Source organism: Sparassis crispa (assembly GCF_003851025.1).
Source record: "Sparassis crispa DNA, contig_000002F, whole genome shotgun sequence".
NCBI classification, from domain to species: domain Eukaryota; kingdom Fungi; phylum Basidiomycota; class Agaricomycetes; order Polyporales; family Sparassidaceae; genus Sparassis; species Sparassis crispa.
Genome location: NW_020939749.1, coordinates 188,160 through 202,767, shown reverse-complemented (window position 1 = coordinate 202,767; position 14,608 = coordinate 188,160). Strand labels below are relative to the sequence as shown.

The following is a 14,608-nucleotide window of genomic DNA, read 5'->3' as shown; positions in this document are numbered from 1 at the left end:
GGTCGGTCATGTGTGCTCGGAGGGCCACTGAGTCATGCGAACTCCGCGTAAGTGAAGAGGGAAATACCACTACCTATAACGGTAAACGATGGAACCAGATAGTGTCATCGTTCACGTACCATGGGTGACGCATCGTAGGAACTTACTGGACGAACCCCTAAGCAAGCGCGGAGGAAAAGAGCACCACCCATGACAGTAAGCGATGGAATTAGCGAGCGTCGACGTTTACACATCGCAAAGGCTTTCTCACCTACGAAGGCCGACCGATGTCAAGGGAGAGAGCAACCAAAAGGGACACTGTACACCCACCGACCATTCCAGCCCGTCAGAGCCTGTTGAACCAGAGAAAAAGAGATCTCGACCATTGCTTCCGATCAGATAGAGAACCTTCGCATGTGGACGTCAGTTAGACTCCATCATGGCTGTCGAGGAGCGCATAAATTCCAGAATATCCCTGTGGACGTCCTTCAGCGGTGATCACATCAAGTCCGACCTAGTGTAGTGATGTTCCCGCGCCGATGCGGCCTGCCAGTGAACCAGAATCAGCTGAGTGAGCCAACGTCCGAAGTCCAGCGAAGAAGCGGGTTCTACAAGATCTTGCCCGATTTGGAATGTATCCTTCTTCTACACCTTAAACCCGGTCTGAACCTCCGTTTGAAACGACATCAGAGCCATTTCCCAGGTCTGGAATTAATACCTTCTGGAGAATAGGCACTCGCCGGCGGACATCGGTTCTGAGCCTTCCAGGCGGTTGCAGACGAGTCTAGCGATGTCAGGCTGGACGGTGGCGACAAAGAATCGCTTGTTGACGGAATACTTGCGACTGAACTCTCATCTCTCACTGTACGTCCTTCCTGCTGCTTTGAGGAATTCGTTATCCTTGCAAGATTCGCGGGGAATACCCCCGAGGTGTGCTGATCCTCCCACGTTTGAACTTTTCCTTGTTCCATTCGGAAGACGAGCGACAGCTCTCCTGACAAGGCAACAAAAAGTAATTGATTTGAATGGACTGAGATAGGGTATAACGTCTTGGGAAGAGGTATGACAATACCTCTGAGCGTGGAACAAGTATAGGAGAATTCAGTCTCGCCTTCAGGCCGACATGTCTTTCCAAATGGACACATCTCAACGGTTTCATATGTAAGGACTCCTCTTTTCTCTTGCACTGCGGACGCTGATTCCCTTTGAATTTTCTCACCTGGTGCCCCAGAACCCAATGTCGAAGAGCCTGCCGACATCGCTGATGTTCACCAGGCACCTTCCACCGAGCGCAATCCATGGCTGACGTGATGCCGGCCCGAGCCGTTGTCCCCTGCCCGTTCATGTGCAGATTTACTGCGGTGCTCGCACCCGACATCCATGCACACGGCCAGCCAGGGTAGGCATCTGTGTCCGCCACTCCCACAGGCTCTGCACGCGCGCCAATGCTCGTATCTCGGATTGTCGACTGACTCCAATTCCCTGCCGCGATTTCAAATGAGGGTGCTGATGTACTTATTTGCGAGCAGATTCACGTGTGTGTGCAGATCAGCTTGCTCGGGCAGGACTCAGTTTGCCCGCTCTCACATTGCACAAGGTATGCCTAAGACAAGTTTCGCACAATGGGCCATGGCTAGTAAGTGAATGCCATTTTTCTGTTGTCGTTCAGTCACTAATTGCCTTGTTCCAGCTTCAATGAATTTCAAGTTGCAGAGGGTGTAGATACTGTATTGATGGATGGCAGTAGTGATAGGCAATATATCAGAGGGCAATATATATTTCTATTGACATTATTTGAATGGCCTAAGACATGATGACATGGGAGCAAGACCACACAAGACAGTCTTGACAGTGTCTTTTGTAGTGTCTTGACCGTCTTACTGATCTTGCTCAAGACCAAGCTGCTTGCCCAAGAAAAGGGACCCGTCTTGGGCAAGACACTCGTCTTTTGGTCTTGAGTGTCTTGGACGTCTCGTCCAAGACGCTCAAGACAATGTGTAGTTTTCCTGATGGCCCTGGAGGAGGGTTCATGATAGTATACGCCGTGACGTGAAGTACACCTTGAGCTGGACGTCCTTCGCGTGCTACGGTGAGCAGAAGCGAGTAGCCCGACTGGAGAGCGCATGCTCATCCTGGCCAACCATGCCCGCCTAGAACACAATGAAATCGTCAAGATATTCCTTTTACTGGGCTTCCCCTCCGCCTTACAAACCCGCCGCCTGGGCCCAACGGTTATCGGAGGAGATGCACCGCGAGGACGCCTCTCGTCCTGGCTGGCGCCAGGTCTGGTCGATCAGTGACTGATCGTTGCAGGTAGAGACGTGTATCGTGTATGCACACTTTTTCAGGCGGGACCCAGACATCCAGCCTGATAATACGCAGGGCCCGCACACTACGTTCCTTAGTGGATTGGTTGTGGTTAACGAGTATCAATATTCACGTAGGTGATGAATGAGCTCAGTCGCAAGCATGGACATACCGGTCTGAGGAAAATGTGATGGAATCGAGAAAGTGCAAGACGACATAGCTTACTCTCAACTACGTAGAGCGGGCCTCTAAATCCAAAATCCCTTGACCAAGGTTAGAATTACACGCGTTACATTGAGGTTTCTGCGCGTACAAGCGCGTCAGTGGTACAAACGAGGATATCGCCATCCGTAAGGCATCCGCCTTTCGCGACAAGATCCGCCGAATGACATCAAAAAAGTATGATGCTCAGTGTAGTCCATGAATTTCCACTAATTCTTTGTTGTCATCCCTCGCAGCATATGCGACGAGCAAACTTTGCGACGTCAAAAGGATTGTCCTCATCCAAAGTAGCGTCCTCGAGGTCGCGTAGGTACATTCAGAATGTTAAACCTGCAAACGGCGCACCTGGGACTGCGAGCGTGGGTGGTTTACCGTGAGCGGTGAGCTTTGATAAGTAAGGGCAACAGCGCACATCTAGAACGGGACCAAACTTGTAATATTATCGCCCGTCATGTTCGCGAGGCAGTTAGAAGATGCTTCGCTCAAAAATTGCAAGATCATTCAAGGTCCTGAAAAACGAGCGAACCGGCGACTGTGACACAGGGAGGAAAGGCCTCGAGTGTCGATGCGGAGTGTAAGGAATAGATACGAGAATGATGTGACATGATGTACGAGCGCCACTCGCGAATCTACATGGGTGAAGGTGCACGAGCACGCTGAGAACCTCGAAAGGGTCAACTTCTGTCTATCGTGTGATTACCTTACTGGGCGATAGGAACCGATGAAGAGCTTTGCACACCGAGTAGGCATGGGTACGAAGTGAGGTGTTCATGACACCTGTTCCTATGTATTCTAGTATTTAGGGCGAGAAACACGTGTGAATCCCGCAGTGCGCGCCTGTCGAAGTCCATATGTGCGGGCTATCCGCCTTCTATATGCTGTGTGCTGTGGTTAGACGGCCAAGTCTGAGACGCAGGAAGACGAGGTCACGCACCTACATCGCCGGAGTGTCCCATTTCGTTCATTTCGTCTTGTAGAAGGGACATGCGGTACTGGATACAAGGCCATTCGCAAGATGTCGAAATACAGCAGCCGACAGCATAAACCCGGAGAAGACCATATGGACCTAAGTTGTGGGATGGTTTTAATAAGTAGAAGGCATGCTTGAGTAACGAATCCACATTAGAGTTATGGACCACAACAGGCCAGCATTTCTCAGACTATCTTACCCGGTGTGCTGACACAGGCTGTGGACCACTGCTCTGCACCCTCACTGGGACGCCTACACACTACTCCTGCGAATCGATCAATTACCCTCGCAGGCGACCTAAGTGCGGCAGAATAGATTCACGAAATGAAAGTTGAGAAATTAGACGTCGGCTTGGAATGGCAGTGCTGTGGTCAGTGCAAGGCTGTTCGAGTACGCGGAGATGGATCCGAGAAGAACGCTTGCATTGCGGTGAAGGGCACCGCATTCACTGCGGTGGTTCAAGGAAACTGATCCGGTGGAAAATCGGCTGTGGACTGTGGCAGCGTGGCTGAGTCAGAGGTAGCTACCTGGTCTTCTCCGCAAGATAACACACGCATAGATTTCTTCGAAGCCTCGCCATTGCCGCCTGGGCACTACGGAGTCAGGCTCGCGGAGGTGTCGACGAAGTAGGCGGAGAGATGCAAGACGCAACGCGCTTTTGGCATTGACCATGGCCAGTTGGAGCGTCTACTTGACTTTCAGCGACTTCCACGTGTCTGTGGAACGTCGCACAACATTTGCTCCGTGACGATATTTCTTCTGGCGCCGTGGATTGCGCGTCTTTCCACACTTCATTCATACTTGATCCATACCTGATCCTTTCGCAATATCCATGAAATCTAGTCGTATTCGAAGAAGGCAAATCAGCTCGTCGTTGGCTGATGAGCCACAGGTCGAGTTGCTCGGAGGAGATGTGGTGGAAACGACATTCGGAGGTCACAATGAAGGCCGTCCGATCGACCCGCTCGAGGACTGGATTATGTCGGATCCCGATGATCCTACTAGAGATGGTGCCCTCACTGACGAGGAGACTGCAGATGATGACGCAGTCACTGGTGTTGGTATGGATGACGCACAGGATGGCGGTAGTCAGGATGCCGACGAGCAGAATACAGTACGCTTGTCATTACTATTTCTCGGGGCATCTTGACTCATGTACTTGAAGCTTGCCAAAGACGAACCACTTGATGACCTCTTGGCCATGGAGAAGGACATTCTTGCAAGTATATTCTCCCGTGAATGCGACACTACGACGGGCACATCATGTCAGCAATGTGGCAGTTCGGGAAGTGTTGCTACAACACGCTGTCGCACTTGTTGGAGGGCAGAAGTCATGTGTGCGGCATGTCTTGTGCAGAAGCATCAAGATACTCCATTTCACTCTGTTGAAACCTGGACGGGGACTTATTTCCAACGAACATCCCTCCAGCAATTAGGGCTAGTGGTTTTTCTAGGCCACGGTGGTGTGCAATGTCCCCTTGGTGGTGCCAAGAAGCATTTTACTGTGCTTGACACCAATGGAGTTGTTCCATGTACTATTGTCTATTGTGGCTGCCCTCAAAGCTCAGGTTATCCTATTCAGCTAATCCAACATGGTCTTTTCCCTGCAACTGCTAAGCGTCCTCGCACAGTTTTCACTGAGAAAATGCTCAGAGATTTTCATATGGATACCACATGCTCTCGGGTTACAGCATATGACTATATTCGCAAGCTAGAGCGACTGACCGATCGTATCTCACCTGAAGCCACTTCAGTATGTTAAGGTTATTTGATTTTCATCCAACTCTACTGACAATGTTTGACAGAGCCGATATCGAGAATTTCTTCGAGTGTCTAGACTGTGGCAACATCTTCAGGCTAAGAAGCGAAGTGGACAAGCTTTAGGAATCTCAGATCATTTACCTTCATGCTATCAAAATCAACTTTGTGTCCTATGTCCTGCTTGCCCCCATTTTGGTATTAACACGACAGCTATAATCAATCAAGTGGAGCAGTATGTGAATTGTCCTTTTATTTACTTATATGTTGTCTGAACAGATCTATAGGCAACATACAGCACTTTTCATTGCTATGGATGGCAATCGTGGACTTGTTCGAAAACATAAAAACAGTTCAAAACATACTCAAGCACTTTCTGATGGTGTGGGCTATTTTCCAAATAACCAACGTTTCCATGAATATTTAAAGAAAGCAGTTGATGATTATGAGGTAGATCTTTATACCTGTTATAACTTGACTTTTTTTGTTCACCATTTTCACAGGTGATTACATGCAACACCTCTAAAGTTGTTGAAGACATGTATAAGAAGAAAACTGGACTTGATGTTACTGGAATTGTCTCTGTTGTTTGTTCAAGGCATGGTTTATTTCTACCACAAGGAACAGTCGATCTACAAAAGGGAGAAAGGTAAATCATTTGTATATTTTATACTTCTGCTTATATAAATTTATCAGATTTGCCAATGTTGATTATGCACTTGCTGGTGTCCTCAAGCAGGCAAGAAATATTGACAAGATCTATCTTTCCTATGATGAAATTTGTGGATATTGTGTCAACATACGTCAACGCTTCACAACACACTTTCCAGATTTAGTTCCTCTTCTGGACAAACTGGTTTTTCTTGTGCCCAAAATGCATATTTTGGGGCATAAGGAAGTCTGTCAATTGCAGTATTCATTCAATTATACTGAAGGTGTGGGAAGAACTGATGGAGAGGCTCCTGAACGTGTCTGGAAGCAAGATAATGAACATATTGAAAGTACAAAGGAAATGGATAGTGGACATCGGCATGATGTGCTTAATAATCAGCACTCAGCTCTGAATTTTGATAAGACTACAACACTTGGTAAGTTAGATATATGCATATATAAATTACTACTCAATTTTTATTAGGTGAAACATTACAATCAAAGTTGCAACATGCAACTAATCAATTGACACAAGTTTCACAAGAATTTGAAGAACTTTCTACTGCAAGTCAAGAACATGTAGATACATGGAAAGACATGGACAAAACCCTCACAATAAATGGAGCAAATATTCAGAGTGTATATAGAATGAGAAGTGATTTATGTAAGTCTATTCAGATTAATGGTGATCTTTCTTATATTCTAATGCATTTCACAAAGTACCTTCTCAAACACAGATTTTTGAAACCCTCATATGTTCTAAAAGTCCAAATTCAAGTTCATTAAATTCTCAGGGCATGACAACTTTTGTACATCAAGCACTTCAGCTGGAAAATCTTAGGTATGTAACATATTTCTAGTTGAGAAAGTTACACATGACTTATTAATTCTACCAGCTATCAGATATTAGCTGAAAGTGATCCAACTCAAACTATTTCATTGATCACAGAGTATTCTAAGCAATATTCATCCTGGGAAACTCTCAAGAATATCTATATGCCTTTGGTTCAGCTAGAGGAAGAGTCACCATTGTTTAAAAAGCACAAGATCAACTCGCCCATAATGCCTTCCATGCTCTCCAATGATGTAGTCAAAAATAATCGGCTTCAAGAACTTGCTGCTTTAGAAAAACAACTTCGAATGGGTCAACTTCAAGATGCATTACAAGATGCTCAGATGCTTCTACGACAAAGAACGTTTCTCATTTATGACAAATCAGGTCAAAAAAGACCAAAACTTGTCAATACACGAGCAAATAGGCGTATCAAGCAATTATCCTCGCTGCTTTACACTTCTCAAAACATTTATAATGAAGCACACAAGGCTTTGAAGAAATTAGACTCAGAAATAGATCTTGCCCACTATCCTATTATGACAGAACAAGATCTACAAAGCAAGCCATTTATAAATTCAATTTTAGGAAGAGGATATCAAAATCTTAGTTGGATCTGGAAGGTCAAATTCACAGACTCAAAAAAGTTATATCAGTGGAATTTGGAAGGTTAGTAAGCTTTGCTAGTTAAGTTGATTCATTATTAAAATAATTAAATAGCAAAGCGAGTTGAATGGTTTGAATGTAAAGCAAACATGGATAGATGGACTGAAGAGGTGAAAATCTTGGAGATAGAGATTCAAAGATATGTTTCATTCTATCAGTTTTTTGCTCAAGCATGGGAGAAACTCAAGATTATAAATCCTTTATCACAAGTGGATTGTGGCATCAATGCTTACATCTCCAAAACTATAGCCTCCTTTAACAGTTTTGAAAACAAGGTCATCTTACAAAGTGATAAGTAAGTTTACTATATGTAAAGTATGAAGAAAATCTGATCCTGTTTTTTTAGTGACTGGCTCATGAACTAGTTGCTTTACTGGAGATTATAACTTTTGAAGTCATTTTCAATTAAATGGCATCAACTTCAGGCTCTATAGTCTGGGCTATTGTATAGTGTTGCAAAATCTAGTCCTAGGACTCCTCAAAGACTGAGACTGGACTGAGATCGAATCAATAAAGACTAAATCAGTTAGTGGACCTGATCCAGTTTAATCTTCATTTGAGAAAGGGACAATACCTATGTCATGCTATGTAGCTCACGTAGGCCCGAGAGGCCTGTAGCAATGTCCCCGATTATGTAGCACTCTGTAAAAAGGCCATTCCTACAGGAGAACTGGCTAGTGTTGGCTAGTACTGTAGTCATATAGTCTCTGAGGCCCTGTAGAACACTGTGACACCTGTAGGACTTAGGGTCAGCTAGGGCTCACATTGAGATGATGTACGCGGAGGCCTGCCACGGGAAAAGCATGTCAATGGTAGGCGGAATAGGTTGGCTGCGGAATGCATGCCGTAGTAGTCGACAGTATTTGGGCAACGTTATGCAAAAGAAGTGACCTGTAAATGCACCGTCACCTTGAATGTTAATGCTTCATCAAGAGTATGTTGCACACACCCAAAGTGCTTGCAAAGTGCGGCACGCCTGTGCGAATTAGCGGAAGACTGAGCTGACATGTTCGATTAATGGTACCATTCTGCAACATGAGATTCGCCAGCGGAACTTTCATGTGTGCCAAGTTCACATATCTCTTGGTGCTATAGGTCTTCATCTAGGTTACCACAAGGACAATGATGTCGGCCACGACGCTACTACCTCGTGTCGCAATGGTGACTGTCGAAGGATCAGCAGAGTCTAGTGGGTGACATGCCCATTGTACACAATGAACAAAGCGCACATCTGCAAGTTGATCGGCAGAAGACTCGACTCGAAAGAGCGGATACGTACACCAACATTTTGGGGATGGCGGCGACGAAATAGGATATGGTGGCATGGCTATACTGAGACGTCACAAGTCAGTGCATGCTACATAGACTCCAGCGGGATCAACACTACCAGGTTTGTTGCAAAACGCACCAAGACACTACTGCAGCAGGAAGTCAAGCCCGACCTCCTACTGCATACACTCAGAGAGCCGAGAATGCTTCAGATCGGTGATGATTGTGAGAGATGTCAAGCCGCTATCGAGACGTACCAGCTCAGACAATGAAAGCGCATCGAGATAGGCTTCAGCTAGTAGATATAACAGCTGTCAAGGCGAGAGAATGAGTAGCTCTCTATTTCTCCTGAATAAATGACCATACCTCTAGTAGATGGTGAGTGGACGAGCAGTAGTATTTAGTATTTACGGGATTTGTACTCCACGAGGGTAGCAACAACACAAAGCTCACAGACATTACGAAGGAGAAAACGGTTCAAAGGGAAGAAATCGTCATTCCGGATGTTTTGCGTCTCCACATGTAGTCAATCTTGTCAGGAAAGGTTATTGCATGGTGGTGAAGCAGGAAAGCTGGTGCGGATGTCCATCAGTACTATTGACTCGACATGTAAATGCAGAAGAATTACCTGCGGATGCTATGATGCAGCAGGGTGAATCCTCGAACCGTCAAGCGTCACGGAACGAAAAAGACCAAGATACAAACTAATCCTCATCGACCAGCTGTGCCAGCAGGAAAGTGAGTTCAGGGCAGAGTCTAGACGCTCATATCCCGGACGCTTTGGTCAAGGTCACTGTAGCTCATCCCTACACCGATGTTACCTGACAAGATCGACGAGATCGAAGTCGTCGTCCCAGAAATCACTAGATCACGAACAAATCTGGACGCCAACGGTGGATGATGAGATGTTTATTTCGAGGGCAGATGGAGCAGCGAGAGTGAGTGTCGAATCGTCAGATCCATTACTCATTCAAATTATTGGCCGACTGGGACGACGACAAGCATCACTCAAGATTCTGTGTACATCGTTCGTTTCCACCACTGTCAACTCACGTTTAGCTGTGACCCTTCACATGTAGATTGCGCCTCGAGGTCTCCTTGTGCTGGGACATCGTCCAGATTTGATGCTCGATAGTAATTTGTTTTTCTGTTCCTGCGACGAAGGAAAGTCTTCTAGGTCTTTGGTGTTGTCAAATTTCTCGTGTGTTTCCTTTCCTTGTTGCTCTGCAGTTCTCCAGTCTTACGTCCTACTGGAAAGTTTATTCCCCTGCTACCACCCATGCAGCACGAACAGCACGAACAGCACTGTTACTGTACAGATGAATGACCCGCGCGAGAACTTGCTTTCGTTATTCCTCACCTTCTGCTTGCCATCTGCTCTCGCATCCACCCGCTGTGCTTTTGCGGTCTCTCGTAACTAGCTCACACGTGGAGATTCACCTCGCCGCTAGCACTCAACTTCAGGCTCAACGATGTCCGCGAACTTCCAGGTTTTGGCGCGTAAACAGCGGTGGCAGAATCTGCTAGCCAAAACCCGCACGCTCGGGTACGAAATGGAGGGTCAGGCTGAGGGACACTGCGCTCGGCGTGACTTTGGTTCTTGCGACGCAGATGAAGCCGCGGAGGGAAGGGAGTTATGCTGGGATCGGTCGGGGTCGACGTCACTGTTCTACCTTCTCTGAACACAGTCCTACGTGGTGGAGGTGGAAAGTGTTCGGTGAATTTGAAAAGACACGAGACTTGATCTACGGGGTCTAAGCTGATCGTCTTGCTCACAGTTCGCCAGCGCCATCGTGTCCACGAGGTGTGGGGTGCGTTCAGCCCACTCAGTGCCGTCATGCGTCATCCGGACGATTCGTACAGGTGTATGCGGTCCTTTTTTGTCTGGTTGACCTCGACTGATTTTTTGTATTAATAGACGTGTTCAGTTAAATTTCCTAGATCATCATTATGAACGATATTCACTTTTCAGGACCTCTGGCTTTTCATCTGGACACTGACGAAGTCCAATGCGACTGTGTATGGCGTGACACAAGGGCATGCACGTCTCGGTTGGAACGCAGTTCACGTGCGCCGGCCAGCAGCAGCAGTTCAAAACTTTGGAGAATGCGCTCGTAGCCCGACGTGAAGATATGGAACTCGGGCCCCTCGCGCAATCTCCGGATGATGTTGTACCACGCAAACGCAGCATCTCTGCTATCAGGCTGGAGCTCCGAGTCAAGGGTCCTGAAATGGTGCGTATACGCTTCCTCCACGATCTTCAGAGCTGCGCCGTCGTTGATCGACCACATCGTTGCAATGAACAGCATCCCCGCAGTCAGGTGCATCGCCTCTTCCGATGGCTGCTAATCACCATGGGCGGATTTCATAGACAAAGAAGAACGCCAGCTCGGCACACGCGAGGGACGTCTTGATACTTTTAGCGAGTTCCGGGCGAGCGCCATCAGCCTATATGAGGACAGTCCGGGACTTTGCACTGTAAGTAGTGTGTGATTAATATATGTCAATCAGTGAAGGCCGCCTAGTCTCGCTGCACACCTGAGCCTGATTTTGGTTGGCCAAAATCAGATGTTCAAATCGGTAATGAACTCGCTCAGCCACAGATATGGACATGCAGGTCTGAGAAAAAAAAATGGTAGAATTGAGATACCCGCAAGAAAGCTTCAAAACGACAATCCCTCGACCATGACCATGGTTGATATCATACCGATTACATTTTTCTGCAAACAAGCGCGTCAGATCCTCGGTGTAGTCCAGGAGGTGCATTCGGAGAACAGCTTGCAAAGATTTCCGGTTATTCTTTGCAGCCATCCTTCCCTTGTATGGGACGAGCAAAGGGTGTGACCTCAAATGGCGATTGTCCTTATTCAAAGTGGCGTTCTCGAGGGCGGATAGGCGTAATGTTATCGTCCTTCACGTTCGCAAGGCAAATAGAAAATGCTTGGCTCGAAAACTGCAAGATCGTTCAAATTTTCAGGTCAAGAAAAAGAGCGCCTCGACCATCCGTAGCTACAGAAAAGGCATCTTAGAGAGCGCAGTCGACGGAGACCAGTGGTGACTGATAGAGGCGATTGTGACACCAGGATAGAGAGGAAACGCCTCGAGCCCCGATGTGGTCAGTAAGGAATGGACCGGAGAATGAGGTGATATGGCGGACGATCGTCACGAGCGAATCGAAGTGGTGCTCGAGCACGTTGAGAACCTGGAAACGGTCAAGTTCTGTCTATTGTGTGCTCGCATTACTTGGGAATCGATGAAGGGCACTGCACGCCGAGCAGCCACGCGTACGAAGTGAGGTGTTCATGACCCCCGTTCCTGCGTCTCCTGGCGTACAGAGAGAGACATGCTGAAACGCAGAGCGCATGCCTGTCCGATCCAGATAGGTGGGCCGTGCCCCTTCTATGGTGTGCACTGTGATTAACGGCCAGACCTTGAGCGCAGCGTCCGCTAGAAGATGAGATACTGCACCAACATCGCACTGACAATCCATTCCATTCATCTTGGCGCGGGGGTAAGGGGTTGCGGTACTAGATCCAACAAAAACAGAACCGGAGGGTGCACCCTTCTTTCTACCGAAAGACTTATTGCAACTTGAACTTCGCCACACGCGCTAGCTTGGATTGTGTTAGGCATTGTACATAAGAAAAGAAATTTGTAGAGTTGCACTGTCAATGGTAGCACATACAGCACATGTCAATGTTCACGAAAAAGAACTCACCGATAAGCAAATGAAGGGCGATGTGGAGGTCATGACAAGATTGAGGTATGGTCACGGGGCCTGTCCATCTCAACAATGCCACAGCGAAGTACATAATAACTAATCTGAGAGTAATCCACCTCGCCGTTGCAGCGTGGTCGAACGCAAACAAGAGGCTACGTGCCCGCGGAAGTTGAGCGCGGTATGTTGAATTATATCCGAGATAACACGGTGGATCAGAATTCAGAAGCCTGCGAACCTGCAAATCATTCTGACTGAGTGTTTTCGGCCTTCCGCGCACTTTCCACTGCAGCCTGGTTCTCACCGAGATAGACGAACGTCATTGCAAGCCGGGCCCAATGCAGATACTTCTGAAGAGCGTACCTCCGGGAGGGGGGCTCACCAGCTCGAATGCATCCACATCCAGCAGGATCACGATCGCGAGTGTCTCATCCTCCAGCCTGCTCATGGTGCGCCACCTCAGCGCGCGCGCGACACCGCCGAGCCTGAAGCACGTCAGGCCTTGTTTGATGTGTCGCTTGTGCAGCCGAAAAAGCACTGCAGCCAGATTCATCTTGAGCACGTCGAGCAAGTCCTCACCGACGGGGAACCAGCTCTTCCAGAAGAGCCGTCCCATCCGCATACTTGAAGACCAGTGTGGGGAAGATACGATCTTCGTAAGGCAACGCGTCTCGTCCGCGAGCACGCGCTCGAAGAACCGGCGGACGAATGCTGAGTGGCACAGCCAAAGATGCAAGGTAGACATGACACGGACGAAGTGGTCAAGGGCGACATTGCGGACAATAGCGTGCTGATGGATGTCGACACTTTCGGCGAGGCAAGGTAAATTGATACTCGTGGCGCAAAGTACGAGACACACTCACGATCTTCGCCCGACGCGTTCGCCCCTGCGGTCGTCCTCCATCTCCTCGACTGTCCTGTTGAGCAGGGTTTGATATTGTTGCAATTGTTAACGCCGTCGATAGAGTCCCGCAACGTTATGTAGTCTTCCTCCTCGTTGAGGAAGTCGTTGAACGCGGTATTGACAGCCTCGATGTTCAGCTTTGAAAACTATTAGACTAACTTCGACTTGTCCTTTAGTATTGAATAACTCACATGTTGCATGGCGATAAGATACGAGTGGATGAGGGGGATGTGGTCCATCTGGGTGGACATCGTCATGACGCGGGCATGGTCAGTACGAGGAATCAAGACAGCGAGAAGATGTGTCAGGAGAGTCGGTTCTTCTTGCAGATAGAACGTAAGCGACTTGTAATAGCTACCATGATGCTACAGATTGAACAAAGCTAACACTTACATCTCGACGTTAGCGACATGAACGATCACGTCCTTAAACTGTTTGTGCTCCCAACTTCGCCGCCTGATAAAGCTCGTCCTCGAAACACTTGTCTCCGATCTCAAGAATGTCAACAACATTCATTACACCCAAGAAGGCCTCCATATCGTGCAGACGCCCCGTCTTCGCACAGGTGTACGCCAACTCCATGGCGATCTTAGGCTCGGGCAGAGCCTTGCACGCCATCCGGAGGCACCTGACGAGGTCGTCATGCTTACGAGCGTGACTAGGAATCTCGATGACTTGAGTGTAGTTCGAGGGATCCTCAGCCTTGATGTACGAACCTGCAAACATTTATCTGGGATTAGCACCCGAAATGTTCACGCCCAGATTCCGATGGCATCCTTGATTCGCAGACCATCGAGCTGTGCCTTCGTGAACCTGCTCCACACCTCGGGCCTGTTGACCTTAACGGCATACTCAACGCCAGGGTCCAGACGATATGCTCGACGAGCACGTTGATGGCCCTGGCGTGCCGTTCATACTTCTTGTATATGAGGAATGCCTCGTCATACAGACTATGGTCGGTCGCGATCTTGGGAATCCTAGCGATATCGTAGTTCTTGGGCCTGTCGATGTACCTAATGACCTTGCCCTCGTCTGCGCGAATGGCCGTCAACATCAACAAATTCTGAAGGTTGTGATTGTCACTGAATGGTGAAAGCTCGAGGATGAGCTTCTCGAGCAGCTCGGTCAACTCGATGGGAAGATCTGCTGTGAAGAATGCCTTCACAGTGACGGACACATCATCGGGGTCTGTAGACTCAGGAAGGGCAGTTGCAATGATCTAGTTGCAGTGAAGTTAGTAGGAGAATCAGACGAAAACGACGCGGAAATCTCACCTGATCAATCAGCTGACGGCAATGCATGTTGTCCGGTGCAAGAACTTGCGCTCAAAGG

General features: G+C 47.9%; 4 protein-coding genes across 4 annotated transcripts; 1 reads left to right on the top strand and 3 right to left on the bottom strand.

Annotated features, from left to right (window-relative positions):
• Positions 1-4,310: 4,310 nt before the first annotated feature.
• On the top strand, positions 4,311-4,628 carry SCP_0300620 (hypothetical protein; the record flags this gene model as incomplete). Its single annotated transcript, XM_027755459.1, has 1 exon — positions 4,311-4,628. One exon carries the CDS (start codon positions 4,311-4,313, stop codon positions 4,626-4,628), a length of 318 nt encoding a protein of 105 aa, XP_027611260.1.
• Positions 4,629-10,639: 6,011 nt separating this feature from the next.
• SCP_0300610 (hypothetical protein) lies at positions 10,640-10,945 on the bottom strand (the record flags this gene model as incomplete). Its single annotated transcript, XM_027755458.1, has 1 exon — positions 10,640-10,945. One exon carries the CDS (start codon positions 10,943-10,945, stop codon positions 10,640-10,642), a length of 306 nt encoding a protein of 101 aa, XP_027611259.1.
• Positions 10,946-12,691: 1,746 nt separating this feature from the next.
• Positions 12,692-13,533, bottom strand: SCP_0300600 (hypothetical protein; the record flags this gene model as incomplete). Its single annotated transcript, XM_027755457.1, has 3 exons — positions 12,692-13,178; positions 13,232-13,413; positions 13,468-13,533. 3 exons carry the CDS (start codon positions 13,531-13,533, stop codon positions 12,692-12,694), a joined length of 735 nt encoding a protein of 244 aa, XP_027611258.1.
• Positions 13,534-13,702: 169 nt separating this feature from the next.
• Positions 13,703-14,577, bottom strand: SCP_0300590 (hypothetical protein; the record flags this gene model as incomplete). The annotated part of the gene is made up of 3 exons (XM_027755456.1): positions 13,703-13,992; positions 14,129-14,495; positions 14,551-14,577. 3 exons carry the CDS (start codon positions 14,575-14,577, stop codon positions 13,703-13,705), a joined length of 684 nt encoding a protein of 227 aa, XP_027611257.1.
• Between the last annotated feature and the right edge of the window lie 31 nt (positions 14,578-14,608).